The sequence below is a fragment of the Perca fluviatilis genome, chromosome 16, assembly GCF_010015445.1.
Source record: "Perca fluviatilis chromosome 16, GENO_Pfluv_1.0, whole genome shotgun sequence".
Taxonomy (NCBI): Eukaryota; Metazoa; Chordata; class Actinopteri; order Perciformes; family Percidae; genus Perca; species Perca fluviatilis.
Window position 1 is genome coordinate 15592806 of NC_053127.1, and position 25900 is coordinate 15618705.

Sequence of the window (25900 nt, forward strand, 5' to 3'; positions counted from 1 at the left end):
AAAGTTAGTTTTATAAGTCTTACCTACCATGGATCATTCTCCTGTCAATAGGAATCGTATGAGTTTCAAATAATTTGAGAACATAAATTTGTGTCAATGATTTAAATTATCCTACAATGCAAAGTAGTACAATAATAATTACGCAAACACAAAAAAACTTTTGTAAATACATGTGAATGCATGTGTCCCTATTAGCAAAGTTTGAATGAAGTAAACATGCAGTACACAAAGCATCCTGCAGGCGGCGCTTCCACTCCCACACTCCTGTCGTGAACCAGTCAGAGGGCAGGAGTCCGTTCTCTTAGCTAATACATCCATGCAGGTGTCATTAGTATTTGGTCGGACAAGGTAAGAAACGCGTCATGTTTCACATTATAACTATTGCCGCACGTACATTAGCGTGTTGCACCTTTGCTCAGTACACAAGAGTAGTTGCCATTGTTTGATGCTGCTACCACAGAGGGAAAGTTACAGCATGGCCGAGCTAAGAGTGTAGCGTTAGCCATAGTTCCAGTGTTTACATCAGCTAACATTGATAGCTAGCTTGAATGCTTTTCCCCCCACTGCTAACGTTAACCACGTTAGTTTCGTAGTTCTTTGGCTTAACTGTGTCCTGGCGTGAAGTTTGCCAGGTTTGCCCCTGTCTACATCAACACCCGTTGTTAATTAGGCGAGTGTTAAATTATTATTAAATGGTGACCACGTTAAAAAAGGATCAAGTTTACGTTTGCTACCTAGCGTGCTAACTTTGGGGCCAAAGTAAAACATTAGCGTGACGTTAGCTTAAGCACGCTGATGTTAATGTCGCAACAAAGTTGCGTTAGCTGTGTGTAAACGCATACAATGCTAATAATGAATTTGTCACACATGTTATTGTTTTTATTGCAGGAATGTAAATGTCTGAGGACAAGGAAGCCCAGGAGGATGAGCTGCTTGCTTTAGCAAGTATCTATGATGAGGAGGAGTTCCACCAGGCGGAGTCGGCACAGGGGGGAGAGATCCAACTCTGTCTGGAGCTCCCTCCTGATTTTAAAGTTGTTGTCAAAGGTACAGCTGTCAGTGAGCTATGGCAGTGTGAAGCAAAACTCAAATGTAGTAGGCACTTTTGTTATATTGCCTTAGATCTGTTTTGTAGATGATTTTCATAAAGTTATTCTCTTCTCCTCTGCTACTCTTACATGTATTGGTCTCACTCCCATTTGGGATCTAACTAAGTCTCTATGTGTTGCAGGAGAGAATCAAACTGGATATAACGTTTGCTTCTTACCTCCCTTGGTGCTCAACTTTGAGCTTCCTGCAGACTATCCATCCACATCCTCACCAGTTTTCATTCTCAGCTCTAAATGGATGACCATTGCACAGGTAAGACTCATGGTACCTTAAATAATTCTTCACTACATCACCATACAAACCTGACCCGCACATGTCGGCAAGGTTTCCCAGATAGCAAACAGTCATTGAAACTATGTTAAATCAACATTCCAGTCATTGAATCAACATCAAACTCTGATGTTGATTCTACATCATTTTGCACCCTGTTTTAATATTGAAACAACGTTGAAATCCTGTCCATAGATCAACGGAATTTCAATGGTATTTCAATTATCAGGAATATTGAAACAATGTTGAAATTTCAACGGAACTATGGATCAACGTGATTTCAATGGAATTTCAATCTTTATTATGCAATAGAAAAGTGGCTTTACCTTTTAAAGAAGAGTTTTTGATGGTATCACTCAAAAGGTTTCCTTACCATTCATTACCCTAAATACCTTTTTTTTTTTTTTTTTTTTTCTCCTTGTCCATTATGCCTCCTCAGATGAGCTCTCTGTGCAGACGCCTGGATGAGCTGTGGGAGGAGAACCAGGGCTGTGTGATTCTTTTCACATGGATCCAGTTCCTCAAAGAGGAGGCTCTGGACTTTCTGGGCATCCAGTCTCCTCTTGAAGTCGTAAGGGGAGGAAGTAAGGCAGTTGGTGAGCGCAGGAAAACCGACCCAGCAGCCACAGGTACACTATGAGTTTTGTTAAATTAATTCATTTTGCTTGTGTGGATGCATCTGCATTAGCTGGGATACCTCTCTAGTAGTAATAGCAGCATGATCTCTATAAGAAGTAGATCGTATTTTAGTGACCCCTGGAGTGGTATGCCGGTTAGTACAGTGGCATAAACCGATTGCCTGGCGACTTACGCCGCACAGTACAGCTGTAAATGCCAATCTCCGGAGTGGTTGGCCACTCGTGTTCCTTCGTCAGGTGCCGCTTAAAATTAGTAGGTCACTGTCGGTGACAAACGGGGAAGTATTTTCATATATCCTCGCCGATGTACCCAAGTTAATATTAGAGCTTGCCTTATGTAAAATGGCTATTAGGTGTGTGTGTGTGTGTGTGTGTGTGTGTGTGTGTGTGTGTGTGTGTGTGTGTGTGTGTGTGTGTGTGTGTGTGTGTGTGTGTGTGTGTAATTAGCAGTGACGTTATAGAATCAGAATCGGAATCAGAAAGGGTTTTTATTGCCAAGTACATTTTTTAACACATACAAGGAATTTGTTTTGGTGTTGTTGGTGCACATCACACATTCTCTAAATGTAATATTAAACAATATAAGTATAGGTGTGAATGTGTGTGTTTGGAGAGGGAGCGAGTGGAGGAGAAGGTTTGACCTGCCTGTGGGTCGACTTGCGCATCATACTGCATGTAGTACCGCCATGTTGGCTGTCCCTTTCACGCAGACGTCGGTTCCGCTCGGTTACTACCTCTGCTACCGGCTTAAGGCCCGGGACACATTAACCCGATTATCGGCCGTGGGACAGTCTGGCGAGGTCAGTGACTCAAATCTGTTCAGTGTGTCCAGTGCCGTCGTCCGTCTGGGGGGCTGTCGGCGTTCATTTTGGCCGACCTCACATGTTCGGTCGGCGGCAGGGAAGTCGGGACTCACCCGGAAATGACGAGCGCAATGAGGTGACTAGAGTCTCTCAAAATCTGATGAAAATCTTTTAAACTGACCTTTGTTGAGCTGAAATGAAGACAGATTCAGCAACTGCATGACCTATTTCTCGCTTAAAATGTTCTCAGAAACATGTTTCAGTGAACTATTTTAGTACAATATGAGATCGTATTCTGAACGGCCGCCATGACAGTCTGGCTCTCAATATCCGGAGAAAACAAACCCATGTGACGCGTTCGTCCAATCAGCTGCCGGTTTTCATTTCTTGGGCAACATTACAGATTAGCGCCGCCTGCTGTTATGGAGATGTATTACGTCTCGTCTCCTCTCGTCTTTTTGGTGTGTTCTGTGGCAGTTTTTTGGACCTCGGGGACGCGACTGATCATATCGACGGGGTTTTCTGTCAACGGTCGGCCGTCTGGCTATATGTGTCCCGGCCTTTAAGGTGCAACAACTCTGTCCCCCGATTCCGTCTTCAAAACTTTCGCTCCCAAGGCGAGGTGGCTTAAAGGCACATTAGTGCCGCCTTGAACAGGCGGTGTGAAAGGGGCTAATGATTCACTGGTTGTCCCGCTTCCTATGTTTTGAGCGACTGCACCACCGTAGCAGGAGCAGCGTGAGCGAGTGGGAAAAGTCGTGGATTTGTGAGCACTGGTATGTTCGAACAGTTCGTCAGACTCGCCCGGTACATACAGACACGAAAAAGAGTCGTTTGAAAAGATTTGTTTGTTCATTTTCACCCATAACTAGTCAGCCCAAACGCTAATCTACTCTTCTGCTTTTCTGTAGATTATCTAGGTACAGTACCTGCAAATTAACATTTATTCACTCTGCCTAATTTGTTTGTTATAAAACAATTGCCCAATTGCTCTCAAACAAGAGCACATTGTGTCAGAGTAAAATCACCACATGATAAGCATTTTTCTTCCATCAAAATATTATTTCATATTTTTATATTATTTTGCCTAATGTTTTTTTTCTTTTTTTTTTATTAATTAATTTATTTTTTAAGAGTGATTAATACTTTGTTTTTTCAGCTCTGACACAGTGTGGGAGTCATTCTGAAAATGCTGAAGAAAAGAAACCGCAGCCACAGTTGTCATTGCCTTCTCAACTGGACCAGCGGGCCGTTTTGGTGATGGACCCGCGTGCCGACCTCCTACCTCAGCTCCTGGACTTTGACGAGGAGCAGCGCCAGAGGGTGTTTGACAGCAAGGTGTTCGGCTGTGGGATCTGCTTTGTGGAGAAGCTGGGCTCCAACTGCCTCTGCTTTAAGGAGTGCCAGCATGTCTACTGCAAGGCCTGCATGACTGAATACTTCCAGATCCAAATACGGGACGGCAACGTTCAGTGCCTTAATTGCCCTGAGCCCAAATGTACCTCCTTAGCCACACCATCACAGGTAACAGAGTGGTAAAGAAGATGTGTTTGTGTGTGTATGTGCCTGTGTTTGTTTGTAGTTCTAATGTCACTTTACAGTTGAATTAGTGCTTTTCAGAGGATGGTTAAATTAATCTCCCACTCTGCAAGTTTACCCAGCCTATCCCTTGTAATGAGCCATCTCTCTTCCTCGGTCTTCCTCTCTCAGGTGAAGCAGCTGGTGGATGAGGAGCTGTTTGCCCGTTATGACCGTTTGCTGCTCCAGTCCAGTCTGGACCTCATGGCCGACGTGGTCTACTGTCCCCGCCAGTCCTGCGGCACCGCTGTTATGGTGGAGCCAGACACTACCATGGGGATTTGCTCGGCCTGCCAGTATGCCTTTTGCACACTGTGCAAGCTGGGCTATCATGGTCTCTCCCACTGTAAAATCCCTGCAGGTAAGGTCACTGAAAATAAGTTTGCTGCACATCACATGCTAATAAAAGACTTTTGAAGCTGTGTAGCAACAGGTTGGCTTATCGAAAATGGATACTGCCCTTCAACTGAAGAGTGTTGCCATTTCTGTTCTGGATATGATCTGGTTCTAACTATTTTACTTAATTGTTTCTTCATTTATTTATTTTTTGCCAGGTGTTTTTGTTGTGACCTAATTCTAAATTTGGTATCAGGTTATCTCACAGTTCACCCTCCTGTCTTGGTCTGCTGCATGTCTACGTGAATGTGAGACACATGCTGTTTAGTCGTGTCAATTTATTTGGCACTTTATGTTGGATGTATCCCTATCAACAGCCATCCAAATGATTTACAGTTAGCATTTTAACTAAAGTTACAATTTTTGAGACAATTTCTTTGAGGGTAAATTAGTTAATACTCTAATGAAATTAACTTATTTGCAACTTGTAATACTAAATGCCATGTGTATTTTAAATATAACTTACTGTTATGCTTTGTTAACTACTACTAACAGTTATATAAAACTAACTGTACAGTTGGGATGTTCAGTTATGAAAGCTGAACACGTGATAGAGTCCCTTGTGGGTCGATATATTGTGAATAATAATGGTTTCCAGGTGTTGTAATGGTAAAGTGTTACAAAAAGATTGTTAAAGAGTTCAATAAAAAAAAAAGAATGAGTTGGTACCACATTTTATCAATCTTAACCCTGAGTTCCTGTCCCTGTTTTCTGCCTTGTTCCACAGATGAATTGCGCAACCTCAGAGATGAGTACCTGTCAGCCTCAACTGCGGGGAAAAAGTTCATGGAGCAACGCTTTGGGAAGAGGGTTATCCAGAAAGCAGTGGAAGAGTCCTTTAGCAGAGACTGGCTTAATGAGAACTGCAAATGCTGCCCACGCTGTGGAACCAATATACAGGTTGGGCTCCTCCTGCTGGTCACAGTACGGTTAGAACAGGCTTTGACTTTATCACCAGGGGTCAGCGTTCACTGCCGTCAGTTTTAAATTTAGCATTTATCTTACTTCCTTTATACACCGACTGAGAGAAGGTAGTCAGGTGATAACAAAATGTAAACTGCAGCCTGTGTTTGATGTACATGTAGTTGTGTTAATAATCAACCTTTAAGCCATTCTAATTCAAATGTACAGGTTATAAAGTGTTTACAAATGTTATTATCTATTCCATACTGTCCCTATAGGTCCCTATGTCCAGCCCCAGGTTGTGTGAGTTACGATTGTTGATTGATGTTTGCTGAGTCCTCTCCCTAATGCCTTGTCTCTTTGTCTTTCTAGAAAGTGGATGGCTGTAATAAGATGACCTGTACCTCGTGTAGACAATACTTCTGTTGGCTGTGCCTGGGTCTCCTCAGCAAAGTCAACCCGTACAGTCACTTCAACAACCCACATTCGCCATGTTACAACCAGTGAGTGATCATTTTTCTCTTTATTTTGTTTACCACTCCAGCCAAGTAGTCCCTATACATCTATAAAAATAAAACATTGGTTGAGTGTATCTTTTCTTTTCCTGCTGCAGACTCTTCCAAGGTGTGGATCTTGATGAAGAAGATGCCTTCTGGAGTGATGAGGAGGACTGACAACCTGTGCAGTACCTCATTGCTGTATGCTCCATTTGAAAGCACTTTATCTCACATAACCATCACTTCACCTGTGGCACTTACTATGCCTGCATTAGCACAACAGTGCCACTAAAACCATGTACTATTGTTTATGTATTGAATATGATCAGGCATTTTGGGTATAAAACATTCAATGTCTGGGTGCAAACTTTTCATATTTACTTATGACAGATGTCCTATAGATATATAAAGCATTTGTTCATGAATGGCATAACAGTTTTAGCTTTTAGCTCAGAGAGAGATATTTTGGTAAAAGTAGACATTTTCTTTAAAAAAAAAAAGAATCGCTCTTGGTTATGAACATCAAAAATATGTGGTTAGTGAACGTTTTAGATATGACAATGTCATAGGACTGGACTTTTATTCCAAAACAACAAACTGTGGATTAATTTCTCTTTATTATACTCTAAATCTGGTCTACAGATCTACTCTCTCCTTAATTAGACTTTTTCCTGATGGGTTTTGACATCTCATAGGCTCATAATGATCACCAGGTGATACTGGAACCAGTTTAAGGCGTTTGCTTCCAATTAGCTAGCAACTGGGTGTTCCAGGGAAAAGGACTGCATTTGTCCTACTTTGTCATGTTACGTGTCCTGGTTGTTGAACCTGAGGATTTGTCAACCAGACATACACTACCGGTCAAAAGTTTGGGGTCACTAAGAAATTCCCATTCCACTCCATTATAGACAGAATACCAGCTGAGATCAGTTGCATTGTTGTTGTTTTTAATCAGGGTAGCAGTTTTCAGATTACATTGTGTTTACATAATTGCAAAATGATATCAGATTAGTAAACAGAATGTGCCTTTGGAACATTGGATGAATGGTTGCTGATAATGGGCAATGTAGATATTGCATTAAAGATCAGCCACTTCTTTCTACAACAGTCAAGAACCCTTTTGCAATTATGTAAACTCATAATGTAATCTGAAAACTAAATAAAAATATAAATTCTGTTTGTAATGGAGTGGAATGGAAATTTCTAAGTGACCCCAAACGTTTGACTGGTAGTGTAATTACAGAACAAATTTTTTTAACTTCTCCTTAATGAAAATTATGTTGAGATTTGCTTTGTCTTGAGATGAGTTAATTTACAGAAGTTTGTCTTTGCACATCATATGACAAAAATGAGGCAGATTGAAAAGATGCATTTTATGAGATGGGGAATGTGTTTTGTTTTCATATAGAAGGTAATAATGGAGGCCTCTTCAGTAAATATACTTACTAGGAATGATATTTGACAAGGTTTATTCACACCCTCCTTTGTACGAGTTTTATTTTTGCCAACTTTTAGTGTCAAGGAGAGGCCATATAATCTTGATAATGTCTAGAGATACAAAGAAATATATTATGTTAACTTATTTTCTTTTTCTTTCTTTTTACATTTGATCAGAAAGTGGACTATCTCATGGAGGCGGTTCTGTTTGAAATTGATCACTGCATCAAATCTTATCAATGTTAAGTGATTTGCTCCTTACTGCATCAAAAATGCAGACTACTTTGATAATTGATTCTGGTTTGGACCGGTAAGAAGACAATCTCCTGTTCAGTCTTGAAATGCACATGGATTCACTTTCCCTTCAGTGCAGACCCACTGTCACTTCATTCTCATGTAAGAAACATTTGAATGCAAGACCTGCAGAATCCAGTTAAAATGCATTGGCAAAAATAAATGTTACCACTTAACATTTTGTCAATTATTCATTGGATCTGGGCGCCTGGGTATCTCATCTGGTAGAGCGGGCGCCCATATGCAGAGGCTGACCTGCGGCCGTTTGCTGCATGTCTTCCCCCTCTCTCTCTCCTCTCTTTCGTGTCTACAGCTGTCCTGTCTATTAAAGGCTAAAACGGCCAAAAAAATTATCTTAAAAAAACAAACTGACTTGAATCTGAGACTGGAAATGCACTTTGGTGTCAGCATAATTCTTCTTCCCTTACTATGCGTGTGTAGGTGCAGCGTTATGCAGCAAACTAAACACTTGCAATAAAAGGTAAAGATAGTAATTGGCCCTTGTGGTTTTAACTGGAAGCAGTTATGAAACAGAAACTAGTATTGGGAAACAAATTCAATAATAGTGATTACAATTTAGAAAAAAGATGAGATCCAAGAGTTAGACCAAAGGTATCGTAAAGTAACAAGGAAACTGGATTCACAGACTAGCTGTCAAATCAGTTCCATTGTGCTTTATGTCAGAAAGAAACAAAATAACACCAGTAAAATAGCAACATTAAGTCCACATGGGGAAGTGCAACACAGTACTACATAATATAGCAAACATTCACATAAATTCCACAAGAGATAGAAATCAAAAGAGTAAATTATGAACACTTATCACAACAGTACTTCATCAGTTACTTAGAATTTTCCTTTGGCAATGCGTTAGCTCCAGACAGCTAATTTAGTGGCTAGCTTGGTTAGCAGTAAGCCGATTGTAATGTAGAAAAACTAAATTCTACTAAATCAGAGGAACGGCTTGTAGATAATTCTCCAACAAGTGCATTTCAGGAGTAGATAAAAGATGTCTGTCAGTATTTGCTTGGTTACAGATCTGACAAAATAGTGGCTGGAACCATGTCACTGCCACAGAACTTTGCCAGTAGTGGTTGCTACTAGCAACGGAACAACCAAATGAAACCAACCACGGTTGCTGTGAGGTCATGAGACATATTATTGCAGGTGTTCATTGGTATTTTTAAGCTGTTTATTTTTTATTTTTTTTACTTAAGTTTAACTTTAGTTGTTCCTCACAAATGTACACCTCCAATATGGATCACATTTAGGCTTCCAGTCCCATTGCCTCTAAGCTATTGTAAAATTATGTGTTAATGTTTAGTAAGACAATACATAACTTAGTACAGGAGGAACCACAAAGTAGTTTTTTCCCTTTTTTGTGGTTTAATAAAGACGGCATTCGGTGTAAAAAGTAAAGAAATACAAATAGAAAAAAACAATAGGGTTATATGAATGTATAAATATATACAACTTTTTTTTTTTTTACATGTCATTATTAAACAAGAATATAGTAAGGAAGCAAATGCTGATCAAATCATGTCAAACCTGATACAAGGGTTTTCTTTAGTTTGACTTTATTCAGAAATGTCACTACTCTTTTTTTGATGTGAAGGATTTTATTTAAATTTTCCGCAATTTTGACCAAACTTGTGGTCTTAAGAGTTAAAATACTTTAGAATGAAATGTCACATCTGAATTATTCGCAAACCACAACTGAATATTTTCCGTATATGTTAAGCTCTCTGTAGGGCTCTAAGTAAGCCTTTAGAACACCTTGTAACCTGAAACATAACCCACATTTACCCTTTACTCCAGAGGTTATACTGTGACAGAGAGTAACAATGGAATACTAAAGAAACAAAGAGCTCACAATTTTGCCTCAGATTGAAAAGAGACGACAACATGGTGTAATCCCTTTGGCTAGAGTTGCTGACAGGGGATAACCTTTTAAAATGGCCCCTCTCTCCTGACCTGCCCCCCCCCCCTGCCTGTCTTTCTCCATACACTGACTGACTGACTGAACTGTTACTATGCCCATAAAGACACCTGCTCTCACAAACACAGGAAACCACAACCAGCAGCACCTGACCGACACCGAGGAACTTCACTAGCCCTCAAATCACTCATCGTTTTCTCCTCGCTGAACCAGAAAAGCACGACGAGACTCAAAGGGAAAGGTCAGTGGAGTTTTGATGTGGTGGCTGATGGGACGCGGCCTTGGGCTAGGATGGTGGTGATGAAGATCCCAGAGCTCAGTGTCATCATCGATGTGTGTTCTGTTGTCAGCCATGTTTTTGTGGAATGCAGTGGTGGTGTTGAGCTGGATGGATGGATGGATGAATTCTGTCTGGCTGGCTGGGGAGGCAATTATGTTTTTACAATGCTGTGGACTACACAATAGCTTCATGATAGCCTATCAAATCACTGCTTCATTGTTATGTATACAACTTTACTTTTATATGTTCCCATCAATGCGTTTATCTATCTAAGAAGCCTTTGCTAAATAAACTCTAAAGGCATTTTTGCTGTGGTGTTTTTTGATATGTTGGCTTTCTGTTTATCATGTCTTAGTCTTAGTCAGATTCAAATTCTGAAATGAATACCCCAATACAGTGCCGACAGATGTATGGCTGTATGAATCAAAACTATCTTTCAAAAGGGATAGTTAAAGGTACTCTAAGCGATGTCACGCATTTTTTAGGCTACAACATATGTTGTCACATACAGCAAACCTCTCCTCACTATCCGCGAGCAGCCTGTCCCCTGAACATGCTAACTCCAACAAGAACAGAGTGGCCAACCTGCACCACAAAAACATAACAAACCGTGTTCCAGCGTTCAGCCAATAACCGTCAAGAAGGACTTTGGTGGGGCAGGGGTTAGTGCGCTGAAGCACGGAAGGGATCGAGGGGGAGGGGACGGGATGAGGAGGAGGGAGGGGCGAGCTAGTCTCGTTTTGTTTGAAAATACTTTGAACGTCAACAAGAATAACGTCACCCAACATCGCTTGGAGCACCTTTAAATATGAATAAATCCTAACCATGATTGGGCGCATGAGCTTACAAGACATTTAAAGCAATACTACAAGTCTACTAAAAGTCCAACAATAAAGAAAACCAATTTGAATGATTTCCACAATCAGATTTCAGGCCTTCCTGTCTACACCAACATTTAAATCACTGACAAGACATGTTAGCAAAAACAGCAATTCCAATTCTTTGATAACCTGTACACCAGAATATTTCTGGGTTTTGTTGAGCAATTTCATTGAACATCATCACTCTTATAGTGATCATAATCATACTGTACGCACCGGACTAAAAGAAAACAGGATTCTTTTTCACAACACAGCACACACAAGTTTGATCAGCCACTGAAGACATTTACTGATTATTGCCTATGATGAAACTCCTTAACAGATGGTTTGAGACTACTGTGACACACTGACATGTTTCTAACATGTTTATCCCCACTAAAAGTTACTGAATTTAACAGTTTTTTTTAAATTAAAATGTGAAATACTCTTTGTCGACAGACATTTATGAATACAATTAAATACTCACTTTAAAGATCAGAAGTGATCTAAAAAGTATACAAATCCTTAAAATAAACCAGAATACATTGGCAATACCATGATGTAAAATTAGTCCAAAGATTGTTTAGCACTGCATCATGTTTTACTAGCTCATTAAAACTAAAAGTTCAATATCTTCCTCGGGAATAGTAATCAAAATTCTACTTTAGTTCATTACTAGAGTAAATGTGCCTTTTGTTAACGTCCACCATTGTTAACACCAAGCTTTCAAGCAACTCATCAACTGTTCCTCTGCTCCAGCTCATCCACTGCAGGAACCAAGAACACAACCCAGCGGTCGCATCATGATTGAGAGTGACAGAGAGCTGTCGGCCATGGTGCAGGAGCTGTGGGACAACGACGTCAACAGACTCAAACCTGGAAAAGACTACAGAATCTCTCTGCAGGTGCACCACACACAACACACACACACACGTTTACTGACATCCTAGCTGGCCCTTAAATACATCTACAATTGCTCAGTCTGTAATTTAAGAGCCTCATGTTGTTTTTGTGTACCACCTTGAAGCATCTTTTTTTCACATGGAACATCAAGAGAAAACCAGAGAGGTAAAGACCATTTGACAAGCAATGAGGGTTGTGGAAATTGTGGTCTTGATCTAAACTGCCAGCTCAGATTAGACAACAGAATAATTTTTACTGTAGTTGTGGGTTATATCTTTGTTTGGTTCTGTTGTTTCTCCTCTGTATCACCTACTTATAAGTGGTTTGGTTATTGTCTGGCACTGTGGCAGTGCATTCCACGTTGCAAAAGTAGCTCTGACTGAATGCAAAATGTATGGAAGCATGCTGGAAGCATCTGAGATTTTATGGGGAAAACAGAAAGCAGTGACATCAACTATTTACACAAATCCAGTTTTGAAGTTTGAGTGGTTCTCTTCCTGCTGCAGGGCAAAGCTGGAGACAGCATGGCCATGAGCGACAACAACGATGGAGCAGGATATCCTCTATTTACATTTGTCGATGAGAACATTTTCAAAAAGGAGACTTTTTTAGGTAAGTGCATTAAAGTAGAATGTCAAAAGTGCATTCGTCATGCCTTAATGTTTATTGTCTTTTATTTGTTTTCTGTGGGATGAGGCTGTTTCTTAAAAAAATGTTTGAATTGACATGATCTCTTCACACATTCCACTGCACTGTTTACCAGTTTGATACGATCCTCCTCGCCGCCTCCCTTCAGAGTAAACCTTTTTCATCTACTCATAATCTTCCTATGACGAACTGTGGCATGTTGCATAACCACAGAGTATGCAGAGTTCACTGCGCTGGGTGCAGAAAGATGTTCCTCTGCAACCACTGGCTTCTTCAATCTTCCTCTGCATGATAACTACCCAAGCATGCTTCCTTCCGGCAATTCTTGTCTAGTGATGTTTTCACAAAGATACAGTATGTTGTGTATCATGTGAGCTGCATAGGGAGTTGAGTTATGTAACAGCTGGTTTTCAGAGTTCACCCTGAGGCAGTTGTCCCATTGAAGAAAAGGAGGATTTCTCCCTCCTTGCTATTTTTATACTTAGTTTGTCCATAGTCTTTAGCGACCTGCTTTGCTGTCTGTCATCTGGTTACTAGAGCTGAGGATTTTTTTTTTTTTTTTTATAAATAGAAATCCTCATTTATTCTGAGGTTTCTGTATTCAGCTTTCATAATTGTCATTATATCCATGTCCCAGACTGAACAGAACCACTTTTTGATAAGTGTCTGTTTGTTTCTACAGCTTTTATCTCCCTGTTGGATAACTATGTGAGTGACACCGGTGAGCCAGAAATTGTAACCCCTGAGGAGGTTGCAGAGAACCACAAATTCCTGGACGCCATCATTCAAACTTCCACTATGAAGGTACCCGTGGGAACGTTTGGATATAAACTCTCCCATCTTGCTGTGCCTCTAAAAGGCCCATTTCTACTGAAGAAATAATGAGAAAGAATTAGGCAGCAGCTGTTAAAAAATTTTTAATTTTCTTTTAATTTTTTTTTTTATACTAAACGTTTACAGACATGCTAGATACTCTGTGAGATTGTACTTAGACACAGCTTTGCTTGAAGCTAAATGCTAATGTAAGCATGCTAATATGCACTCAATGACAATGCTAACATGCTGATGTTTAGCAGGTGTAATGTTTACCATGTTTACTATCTTAATTAAGCAACATTGACTTATTAGCACCAAACACTAAGTACATCCGAGGCTGCTGGGAATATCATTAGTGTGGCAATGAAGAATTAAATTAAAATGTTGACCTGATGATGGTGCTAGATTAAAAGTCAGGGGTTCTTTGTCTGGGAATTATGAATGTCTGCACAAAATGCCCTGCCAATCCATCAAATAGTTGTTGAGATATTTCAGTTTGAACCAAAGTGATGGACTGACTGACTGACTGACATTGCCATCCTTGTGCCCCAGTGCTAGTGTGGCAAAAAATGTAAATGACAACATTTAATAGTAAATTCTTGTTTGTTTGCAGATAGCTCATAAATACCTGGTAGAGAATAAGCTCTCTCCAAAGGACGATACACAATTCAAGGAGCAGCTGTACAGGATCTGGTTTGAACTTTATGCGAGGAGAGGATCCAGCAGGTGGGTGGAATCTGGCACAGCACCAAATATAACTTCACAAGTGGAATCTGGCACTCTGATGGTAACCGTCTTACTCTGAGAAACTGGCTCAGTGTAGCACATTCAGTCAGTATTACTGTGAGTAGAACTACTGAAATGCTTATTTGTAGCATGTTCAGGAAGGAAGCAGCAAATAAATACCACATTTTGTCCACATGGCACATGAGTTAATATAATTTTGTCATTTTAATAGATGTTGTCTAAACATGCTAAGTTTAGAGTTATAAAGGTTCCATAAATTAACTGAGCTTGGGGCATGAGCATAAGCTGATGAAATTACACCTTTTGAAAATGAGAGTGAGAGATTCTTTGGACAAAATAACTGACGAAATGGCGTGGAAAGCCTACAGTACATCAGATTTACAACAAATCAGAAAATGTGTCTGTCTTTCACCCTTCAGGCCAGACTCCTCTGGATTTGAACACGTGTTTGTTGGTGAGACGAGGGGAGGGCGGACTGTCATCGGATTTCACAACTGGATCCAGCTCTACCTACAAGAGAAGCTGGGACACATCGATTACAAAGGCTACAGCGTCTCTGCAAATTCACCCCAGGTACAATGTTATGGTGTGTCTCTTGTTTTAACAAAGATGGACCACAATGGGGGCAAGAATATATTTTTAGCACTACCCTATCTGTATTGTATTTCCCCGTCACATATTCGTATCAATATATCTGACAAATCTTTCATCTGTCCTCCCGTCTTTTCTCACCTCCTCTCCTCCCCAAAGTTGAGCTGCACTCTTTGCAGTCTTGCTCTCATCATCGTTCTTGCACACTGATGAGAAACCTCTCGCCTTCTCCTCAGCTCTCTGTATTTTGTCTTTCTAATCTGAGCCTAATGCAAATCACTGAGCACAACCCATTTTCTATTTAAACACGATAAGGAGTCTCCTGTAGTTTAAAACAATGCATCATTTTCATATTCTACTTTGCATATTTTTCACAATCACCTATGCCGTTTCCACGTTTCATGCAGCACACTATATGCAAACATATTTGCATGGAGCACTGGACCCAAGGGGACATCATTATATTCAATATTGTCATCAGCTAATGGCTGAGTTTAATGGCAATCTTTCCCAGAAATGTGTGTCTCTTTAAATTATGTTACATATAGAAGATTTATACCAGGAAAAGAAAATAGATGAAAGGTTGTGGATGATAAACTTAAAAATATGAATGGTAAGCCTGATGTTATCTTAAATTATGAGCTAAAAGTCAAAGAATTTTACTAAATGACTCAAAATTATAACATTGGCTTAGTCAAAATTCTGACTTATTATCTTATAATTTTGATGAGTATTTCTATTTTTTATCATGCCTTACTTTTCACATTTGTTTCCCCTTTTCTTGGCAAAAATTGGCCTATATATGTCAGGTGGTGTGTATAACATAAGTATGTGAAACACTGACAGCCTGAGTCTGTCTTTACTGTCTCTTCTCCTCAGACCGATCAGAATGAGCCCATGGCTGCTATTGTCAAATGATCCTACATGTTTTTCCATCCCTCACCATCCTCTTCTCCTCTCTTTCATCACCTGCCATTTCTTTTTTTTTCTTTCTCACTGCAGCCTGACGAGAACAAACACATCTTGGCGCTACAGTTCAGCTGGAAGGACGGTATAAAGCCCAAGGGCAGCATCTTCATCGGCGTCAGTCCCGAGTTCGAGTTCGCCCTCTACACTCTCTGTTTCCTCACCTCGCCCAACGAGCGTGTCAAAGTCCAATTCAATTTCTATGATGTGGAGATTGTTTGCCACCACTACAACCAAAAGCACATAGGCACCACTTACCCTGTGCTGCTTAAGTACCGGAAACCTACCAAGTAATTTGAATAGAAATTAATGAGATATAACTTCTCCAACATTTGAGCTCGCTTATAAAGTGTCACAGGTATTGTTGTTGTCTTTTTATTTAAGATAAAGATACAATAAAACCTTACGAGACCCAATTGCATTTGTTTTTATTGCACAATGATGCCTATTATTCTGAGTGTGTTAAACTGTTAAACTGCAATATAGTATAAGTAATGTGCTAATTACTGATGTTCATGAGTTACCTACTCATTAAAACATTTTTGAGGTACACGAACTTGAGTATTTCCATTTCCTACTACTTTACTTCTGCTCAACTACAATTCAGAGGAAAATATCAACACACAAGCAAGTGTACGTTTGGTAGGCTACATGAAATGTAAGCTATTTAAATAATTTTGTAATTTTACTTAAGTACATTTTTGAATGCAGGACTTTTACTTGAAATAGAAGTGCTTCTACACAATGATATTGCTACTTTTCTTTAAAGATCAAGATTAAAACAGGCTATGGCCTATACTTTATATTGGAGGGGGAAGGGGGAGAGGGATTGCTATTTTTTTTCACTCTGTTAGTTATTACATACTACTACTTAAGTATAAAGGTCTTAGTACTTCCTCCGCGACTGATGATGGGTGACTTTTCCAAGATAATTCTGTCAGTAACGTTATTGTCTCGCTTGCCAGACCTATCTCCACAGAGCTGTAACTTGTTAATGATATTCGTGGTTGTTTCACTTTGTTCCAAATGGGGGCGATAGACGGTTTGTTGTGGCCAATGACGTCAATCGATTGACGAACAAGACCTACATCAAGTAACCAAGAACGAAGAAGAAAGCGCCCAGTTTTGGTTTCAAAATAAAGCAACGAAAATGTTCCTTTTTTAACAAATGTGATAATGTTTCTTCATAAGAAAGATTGACCGAATAAACAGATTAGTACTGATGGAAGCTACCTAGTACTTAACAAAATAGAACTCAATATATGTCCTGTCTAATAATAGTTCTCAATCTGGACTTAATTTAAAAAAGGTAACCGGAAGCCTTGTGTTTTATGCTAGCTAACCAATACTGTAGCTTGACAGTAACGTTAGTGTAAGCACCGAGCAGTCGAGGGAGAAACAGGTTTTCAGTGTGGCGAGGATTGAGTTCACATTTTGTAACGTTACTGTTAGCTATATCATTTTCGTTGGTTGTCTCTTTCTCTGTTGTTGATTCCCAGCCGTTCAAATCGGAATGGCCGAACCGTGCGGCAGATATCAGCAGGTATGAAAACACACTATCGGTTACTAATACCGTTAAAGACTTAACATCATGCGGTAACGTCAGCTGTATAACGTTACTGTTAACGTGACACTGACAGACTGACAGACACTCCCAGGTGTGTCGGTGGTGTCACCTTCCTGAAAGTGGCGGTTTCCTATTCAAGGATGTCGTTGTCGTTAATTAGCTAGCTAGGTCAATGCTGTTGCGATTAATTTCGTTATTTTCATCGATTGAAGCTCGTTGTTAACAACACGCTAGCTTAATCAATGCGATACAAGCTAGCTAATGGTTTCGTTTTAGGGTTTTAGTTAGCTAAAGCTCACGCTAACGTTACTCAGTATGTAACGTTATGTGATTGCCTGTTGGGGCGTGTTGTCTCTTGATTTTGTTGAGTTACGCCAGGAAAGCTTTGCCAGCTAGCTAGCTAACTAATTGTATGCTAGCTAACGTTAGTTACCATTGAAGTGTAGCTAACGTTAGCTTAATTTTACGCTTCTCGGCAACTCTCTGTATATGCTAATGATAATGTTTAGTGCAACCATAACACATGACCTACAGCAAGTGGGTGTGTTCGCTGGTCATCTAACTAGCTAGCTAGCTTAACCGCAATCCGCTCGCTAACCTGCTTAGCAAGGTTGGTAGCGCAGATAACTTTAGTCCTTAGCTATAGTTTGCTCATATTGTTGATCAGTGATCAATAATGTAAAGATGCATTAGAGACTGCTGTTACAAATCAATGATTTACTGTGGCCTAACGTTAGCTATTTTAGTGCACCTCAGTGAGGTAGTAAGTATCGTATATGATGTATTTTATTTGGTAGAGAAACATTGCGAGAAAATGTTAGGAGTGACACAGTTACTTGAGTTTGCGGATATTTTCCAGGGGAGTTAATAACCTTGAAAATGGCTCAATTTAACGCCGCATAAATATTAGTTCATTATTCATTTAATAGTTGCATGGATGATGTAATTAATCGTCTATATATGTTGAAACAAGCCAGTTGACACATTTCATATTTTTGCATTTTCAGCTCATCTTACTGACTAAAAGACTCACTGGTTACGCTATAAAGTAATTGGAGTTAATTAGTGTTTGAGTTATTTAGAAATGTGCCAGTTACAGGTTACGACTGTTCCAATGTTCCCTACAAATGTATGGTGGGATATCACCTTTCCTAGGAAATTATTGAGTTCTATGGGACCTGTACAATAAATTGTCACATCCACACCAAAGGGAAAACTAAGGTGTTGTTAACTGTAATTTATACCTCTGCTAACCCAATGTTGCAGATCTACTACTTGGTATTCAGCACCACTTCAGTGGTCTCTCCTGGAAACTGACTTCAGTGTTAATTTATCATATGGGCTTGCCTTAAAAAAAAAAAAATCTTGTTTAGCTGAATCATGAGTGGAGTGGCTGAGTCTGGCCAGTCACATGTTTCCTAACTTTTAACGAGACAGAAAGAAATAAGGAGAAATGAGGAACATGTGGTTGGTGCTCATTTCTTCTTGATAATGTTAATGTGTGCTTGAATATGTAGGCCCGGTTTCTATTCTTTTGTCATTTTATTGAAGCTTAGATTGTTAGTTCTTTTAAGTAGGCCAGGGTGTTAAAATAATAATTTGATTACTACACAGGCAGTGTGAAGCTTCTTTACCTAAAAGCATCTGTTTCAAATGGAGAGCAGCCAGTGCTGACACATGTAATGTAGCCCTAAATAAACCAGGATGTGGTTCTCCCCACCCCCCCACACAGCTTCCCAATGAGGAGGACCCACAAGAGAGCCCACAGGTAGCAGCTGATGCTCCACCCCCATACAGCAGCATTGCAGTGGACAGTGCCGGTAAGACTGTGACTCATCCAGATGTTTTAGGTCATTTGCAATGGTGGCACGTTGGGGAGTCATATTTGTGTTGGTCTGCACAATGGAGAACCAGAGGAAACCTAGTGCTGTAAGATTTCTTGAGCCAGTGAATAATAAATAACTGCACTATTTAAAAAAAAAAAAAAAAAAGTTGATAAGCTTAAATTATTGATATATGAATAAAGGTTTAACTGGGGAAATGCAACTCGTGAAATTAACGTGGTTCCTTTTAGAAGGCTTATTAGTTAGTTTTAGTTGACTCCTACATGTTTAACATCTTACAGAGCATCAGGGGTTTTCATTTACCATACTTCCCAGGTATATTACCACTATAGGGTAGTCAAAAATTTGCTCAATGAGTAAAATATCACACAGTAGAGAGTTGTCTTGTTTGCATAAGAAGCATTTTTGTAATCTAAAAAGTCAGTTTGTTATCCGTGGTGGATGAGAAGGAGGAAATACTTGTTCAGAGATCCCCTCCAAGTCTCGAGTTACCAGTCTGCTGTCTGCCAATACGAAATACGACTTTATAAGTAAAATTTCTGCCTTTTGTTTTTGGAACTGTGCTGTTTCTTCTTCAGCCTACTTTGACTACAAGGATGACGGGGCTTACCCCAAGCCTCCATCATACAACGTAGCGACTACGCTACCTTCCTATGATGAAGCAGAAAGAACCAAGGCTGAGACTACTGTTCCCCTGGTAACTGGAAGAGTGAGTATCTCACATTTACTTACACACACACACACACACACACACACACACACACACACACACACACACACACACACACACACACACACACACACACACACACACACACACACACACACACTTCCTGTGTTGACTGCAAGGCACCCTGCAATGGAAAGCTGTTTTTTTATCTTCAGATCTGATTTTATTTATTAGTCGTTCCTACAGGAACTGCTTTCAACATGTTGCTGGTTTGAACAATAGAAGATTCATAAAAATAAAGAAAAACATCATTTTTTTTGTTGTACATAATGACCACTGTCTATCCTTGTCTATCTAAGTGCTCTCACATGTGCTAGCCCTTGTTCTGTTGTTAATCCTTCAACCTCCCAGGCCCCTGAACTTCCCTCTGTGCACTTTGCACTTGGGTTTGTTCTTCCAAAATCGGGGTACATCGGTGCAGCATTTAAAACGTGTAGGAAGATTCAGACTGAAACATTTTCTTTACTGATTCACCAAATGAGCCTTACATATTTGTACAGGTATTTAACCTGTGATGTAGCTATGGTTAGTACAATCTCTGTAAAATGAGTTACCTCACAGTGGGTAAGGTTGAAATTTGCAGTTTAAGTTGCTTTCAAGCTGTGGGTGTTTTTGAAGGGAGACACACTTTTCCTGATGTTGTATTTTTCCAACTACTTATTACTAAAAACCTTACATTACTGATAACAATGTTAAAATTGTTAATGGCAATTTTGCTTAGGGAGATATCCATGTTCTTTTATAAATACAAAACATTTGTGTGGAAACCTTTTTCTTTCCAGTTAATGAGCTGTCAGTCTTCCTTTATAATACCATTTGAATTTCATTTGTAATTTTTTTAAATATTCAAATAATATTTGAATATTTAATTCTCAAATGCAGCCTGACATAAATACATACTACACTAATCAGGCTTATGCATTGTCAATGCCACTATAAGCATATGGTTGTTGTTACACATTCTGTCCACTAGAGGTCCACTTCCAATATCAGCCTGGCCTTGAAGGGGATCTATGTCATGGCGCATTGCATTTCTGGCACTCTGCTCTCTGTTTACATTATTTTCCACCACGCACACAACAACAAACACAAATCAACAGAGAACTCTGTAATGAAACATTATCTAACAAGTGTATTGATGCAGCTCTGTTGTAAAGGCTAACGTTGCTCGGTTAGCACAATGACATTATATTAGAAAGCACAGCCAAAACGATTTGTCATAAACTAAGTAACAATAGTGTTAGCCAAAATGCTAACGGCATTTATAACTTAGCCAAACGGTACTGTCACTACTATTTAAGTGATTTAAAAGCAACAGTTTTTTTTGCGGATTGTCACGTTACTGTTAATACAGCTGTTAGAAGGTAATATATAAAGTCAAAGCTAACTCTGACCGCTGTAGGGCAGCTAACATAAACTTTAGCTGTCTCCATGAAGCTCCAAGTTTAGCTCCTATAACTCACGACGCAGTTAGGAAACCAGAACGAGCTAACTGTTGATAACCTAAGCATTTTGGCTCGATGGATGTTGATTTTAAAGTCATGTTAAAACTATTTCCCAACATTCTTCAGCACACCTAATCTTCTATCTACAGGATGCCATTAACTTGTATTCAATGTTTGAAAAGGACACCAGCAATTTAACCTCCCGTGTGCAAGCTTTTTACGTGGAAGCCATCACTCAGTTGGAAACTATCCAACACGCCTTTTAAAAACTACGGTTTCTGTTAAAAATATCTATTAAGTGGAAAGTGATAGCTCTGCCCACTAGGGGTCACTGTGAAGCTTTGCACCTTACTGCATGTGGGGCCACCCTGTTTGATTTATTTGCTGGTGTTGTGTTTCTCTGCCACACACTGCCTTGCGCTCAACAGCAGCCTCAGCACAGGGAACGTCTGGAGACTTTTGGCGATGTAATTCGAAGTTCACTGGAGGTAACTGGGAGGAGTGGGAAGAGAGTGTATGATGAGAGGAAGTGTATTTGGTGTGTGAGAACGCAGATGTACCTACAGTGTTTATGTACTCAGTACCCCACCTTTTCTTGTATGTCTCTGTGTGTAAATGGAATGCTAGCTAGTGCTTAGTTGATAATAGGGTTGGGTATCGTTTGGGTTTTTTCCGATACCGGTGCTAAATCGATACTTTTAAAATGGTACCGGTGCCTGAACCGAAATTTATTTATTTATTTATTTAAAAAAAGGAGGACAAAACGACATATGGTCAAAATTAAATGATTGATTAATAATGTAATAACAATAACTTATAACAATGACTTATTTCACCAGTAAATTGCTGGTAAACGACAAAAACAAGCACCCGGTCGGAAAAGGGTATTTTCCAATAACTTTGAATGCACCACAAGGCTGGCGAGTTTCAAGTAAATGCACAGTCTGTGTTTTTCCGACAACGGCAGCTGCAGTCAGACTGTTAACGTCCCGCTGTTGGAATCCTCTGCAGGGAAATACAGTCACACTTTACACCGCTTAACGTAAGCTGTAGGCATTTTAACCATTGTGTTTAATCCAGCTACTAGCTAACGGTAACGTAGCGTCCCGTGCAGCGATGCTGCTGAAAAAAAAAAGACAGGCTCCGAAATGAGGCACCGAAATTTTTCTTCTTATTCGGTCTTCTTACTACCTTTTACGTCGGAACTGGTGCCCTATTGGCACCGCGTTTCGGTACCCAACCCTAGTTGATAGTTATACAAGATCTACTGGTCCTCCTGATGCCCTACATTGCATTTAACTGACTCCAGACCTTTTAGATAAAGTGACAATGGTAGTAATTAAATGGGCTTGCTGTGTTGTTGTGATGGTTCCCTTGTTCTGTTGGTTGTTTGTGTTGTATTTACTCTCTGTTGTGAGCAAAGCTTGGTTTCCACCCTCAGGTGCTTACCCGTGCTTCATCACAATTCACTCTGATCTCAGTCACTAGATTAGATTAGATTATTTTTATTGATCCCAAAAAAATGGGAAATTGTACTTGTAGAATTTTGTGCGTTGAAATACGCATTTGTGAATTGGTCAAAATAAAACACACTTCACAGCATCAAATTGATTGATTTGTGGACTTTAAATAGTTTCATGTAAGTAAAGTAAAGCCCTGGAAAGCTCTGCTACTGCCTGGCTGTGGGGAAATAGTTTGAGTGCTTAAATAACCTACTCTTTTCTCTTTTTGCTCTTCTTCTTCTTCTGTCACAGGATGAAGACTTTGTGACCAGAGATGACTTTGAAGACGCTGATCAGCTGAGGATAGGAAATGACGGCATCTTCATGCTCACTTTTTTCAGTTAGTTACCCAACCTACTCGTTTCTCTTTTCTCTTCAGCCGTCTTCTTTTATCTTCACCCTCTTCTCTTTGCTTAAAATCGAGGCTAAATGACATCTTCTCATATTTAAGATACAAATAAGTATCATAGTTTTCTGTTTGTTTTTTGATGACATGTCTAACACCCCCTCTCTATCCAGTGGCTTTTCTGTTCAACTGGATCGGTTTCTTCCTGTCTTTCTGTCTGACCACCTCAGCAGCCGGCCGCTATGGGGCCATCTCAGGCTTTGGCCTCTCCCTCATCAAATGGATCCTCATAGTCCGGGTACACACACAAACAACACACAACTCAAAAGCTCCAAACACCACTCTGGTATTTTTAGGTAGTTTCTGTCGTGGTTGGCTCGTTGCACTATTTCCTCAAAGACCTCTTGAGAAGTGAAACCATTGCAGACCATATTTATTCAAACCAGTCATTTCTGTTGTTCTGTTGGGTTTCTAGTTCTCCACATACTTCCCTGGTTACTTTGATGGACAGTACTGGCTGTGGTGGGTGTTCCTGGTGTTGGGTAAGTAACCAACCTCTAATCTCAAATGATTCAAATAGGGAATCAAATGGTTTTGTCTTGCTAACACAGTTCTGCCCTCTGCAGCTCCATTGCAGCAGTGTAGAGGTGTCATATATGGTACAGAATAGTTATAGCAGGGTAGTTAACCCTTAATTATCCTGTTATTGACTACAGCGCATAGAGGTGCAAAGTGGGAGGAGAACAAGTTTTTTTCAACAGTAAATTCTTATTTTCATAACTAGTATTTAGATTTAACAATCGATTAAATAACTATGTATATGTTAAGTCACTCTAAATGATCACCCATCCGTACGGCACTTTTAGTTGTGTCTCACTGTCCCTTTTATTTTTTTGCTCTTCAGGCTTTTTGCTCTTCCTTCGAGGATTCATCAACTACGCCAGAATCCGCAAAATGGCTGACACCTTCTCCACCCTGCCCCGCACCCGAGTCCTCTTCATCTACTGAGCTCACAATCCATCAATGTCCATCATACCCCCCCTCCCAACTGCCTCTTTATACATAACTTTTGGCTTTACCCAATCCAAAAGGGAGAAAAGAACTTTTTTTTTTTTTTCTCTGCTTGACATGATTTGAATACATTTATTGTCCCCTCTTGGTGTAAAATAGTGAATTCTGAGACATCTGTATAAAACCCTTCAGTTGTTAGTGGTGAACTGTCAAGTGCTATTTGCAATTATGAAGTTTGTGACGTATAAATGAATGCCTTAGTCACTGTTTTACTATCTGTTGGTAACAGCAGCATGAACTATTGTTCTGTTTAGCCACCAGGGGGCAATGTGGTTCGTGTTATTTTTCACCACTCTTCTATCAGATGAAGTCCTTTGTATAGAGAGATGGTTCTCAGCCCAGGGACGAGTGTGTAATTTTGGGGTTATGGGTTGATTTATGCAGTGTGAAATAATATATTTCCTGTACCATTTTAATGTGCGTTTAAACCTTCTGACCAATGCTTTTTGTCCCTTGTGAAGTAGTGTATAATTCAGGCAATACAAGACTGAAAAGGCAAAAATAATTAGCTTTTTGGGGTTTGGGCTAAAAAGGTTGAGGACCACATGTATGAAAGAGCAGGGGCCGGGTTTCCCCTAGAGCATTTTTTCCTCATGTATTTAGTCCATGCTTACACACACTGTAATCAGTAGTGTCGTTTCCATAGATAGATAGATAGATAGATAGATAGATAGATACTGTATATACACTGCATGTATGTCAGCAGAGGTAAAGCTGCAGGGATGTCCAGCAGAGCTTCTTAGGCAGGCTGCCCTGCTCAAGGACACGGTGATAGGGATGGAATAGACCTTTTTCACGGCAGACATGTTGACATGTCTACTATGAAAAGTCAAAAATGTCTGTTAAGAAAAAGTTCCATAGGCTGATAGTCTGTCACTGGATTCAGATGCGCAATGAGACGGTTTTGGGTAAATAAATGATTCCCACGCCCTTAGTGACTAACACCCCGATGGTTTCCAATGGAGGAAAGAATTATTGTATTGCCAGATTGGATTTAGAAACCCTGCCCTGTGAAGACTAAGGAATATATTAATACAGAGCAGAGATTGTTTTTTTTGACGTAACAATGAATTGTTAAAGAGTCATTCTTTTTATGTTTGCCCTCATTAAGCCGAATGATTATTTTTTAGAAGAATTTGAAATACCTGCATTGGAAAATGTTTGAAATTAAACTGAAAAAAGTACATTTTATGTGTTGAGCTTTTTAATCAAATGATAATAAGCGTCCAGTAAATAAACATCACAACTTTTTAGTTATTCCGGTTGCAGGATGCCACTTCCTCTAAGCTGCCTCACCACAAAAACTTTAAATCATAACTCTCTATGATATATATGGACATAAGAGGACTCTTTAAAGATAGGTTTATTGATATTAAGTAAAAGAAGGAGCTATTTCTGTCACTGTTGGATTTTATTAACACATTTACAAAATGTCAGTCTAGTTCCATCCTGTTGCTTTCTGGGCTGCTTAAGAAGTTAACATTTTAAAGCAAAGCATTAAAAAATAAAATAAAATCACAAGATTGACAAAGGGAAGCCTCTCGGGATCAATAAGACTGCGATTTTCAAATGATTTTTTCTCTCCAAAATATCTGAATTAGAGAGATATATCAAGACATTTGAGAAATATATTCTGTCAGTGGATGATACATTGTTTAAGACTTGGATCAAGTTTAATTTGAACTCAACCTCACGCTGATGACCTTACTTGACCTAAAT

At 39.6% G+C, this 25900-nt stretch overlaps 3 protein-coding genes across 6 annotated transcripts; all 3 read left to right on the forward strand.

The window, feature by feature from the left end:
• The first annotated feature begins 241 nt into the window (after window positions 1–241).
• On the forward strand, window positions 242–8102 carry rnf14 (ring finger protein 14). Of its 2 annotated transcripts, none has more exons than XM_039778247.1 (9): window positions 242–348; window positions 889–1047; window positions 1232–1362; window positions 1820–2009; window positions 3981–4345; window positions 4532–4760; window positions 5523–5695; window positions 6071–6201; window positions 6312–6726. In XM_039778247.1, the coding sequence occupies exons 2-9, from the start codon at window positions 897–899 to the stop codon at window positions 6370–6372; spliced, it is 1431 nt and encodes a 476-aa protein (XP_039634181.1). In that variant the 5' UTR covers window positions 242–348; window positions 889–896; the 3' UTR covers window positions 6373–6726. The 2 variants fall into 2 exon arrangements, with proteins under 2 accessions (XP_039634181.1, XP_039634182.1); XM_039778248.1 differs by lacking the exon at window positions 242–348 and adding an exon at window positions 7810–8102 and having other exon boundaries at window positions 897–1047; window positions 6312–6396.
• A 1801-nt stretch (window positions 8103–9903) lies between these two features.
• On the forward strand, window positions 9904–16092 carry endou2 (endonuclease, polyU-specific 2). The gene is made up of 7 exons (XM_039777906.1): window positions 9904–10106; window positions 11765–11910; window positions 12415–12520; window positions 13239–13360; window positions 13986–14098; window positions 14539–14692; window positions 15713–16092. The coding sequence occupies exons 2-7, from the start codon at window positions 11809–11811 to the stop codon at window positions 15968–15970; spliced, it is 855 nt and encodes a 284-aa protein (XP_039633840.1). The 5' UTR covers window positions 9904–10106; window positions 11765–11808; the 3' UTR covers window positions 15971–16092.
• A 931-nt stretch (window positions 16093–17023) lies between these two features.
• ndfip1l (Nedd4 family interacting protein 1, like) lies at window positions 17024–25367 on the forward strand. 3 transcript variants are annotated; one of them, XM_039777907.1, is made up of 8 exons: window positions 17024–17219; window positions 18976–19063; window positions 19666–19796; window positions 21691–21750; window positions 23017–23104; window positions 23284–23408; window positions 23586–23652; window positions 24015–25367. In XM_039777907.1, the coding sequence occupies exons 1-8, from the start codon at window positions 17190–17192 to the stop codon at window positions 24116–24118; spliced, it is 693 nt and encodes a 230-aa protein (XP_039633841.1). In that variant the 5' UTR covers window positions 17024–17189; the 3' UTR covers window positions 24119–25367. The 3 variants fall into 3 exon arrangements, with proteins under 3 accessions (XP_039633841.1, XP_039633842.1, XP_039633843.1); XM_039777908.1 differs by having other exon boundaries at window positions 21694–21750; XM_039777909.1 differs by lacking the exon at window positions 21691–21750 and having other exon boundaries at window positions 17025–17219.
• The last annotated feature ends 533 nt before the right edge of the window (window positions 25368–25900 follow it).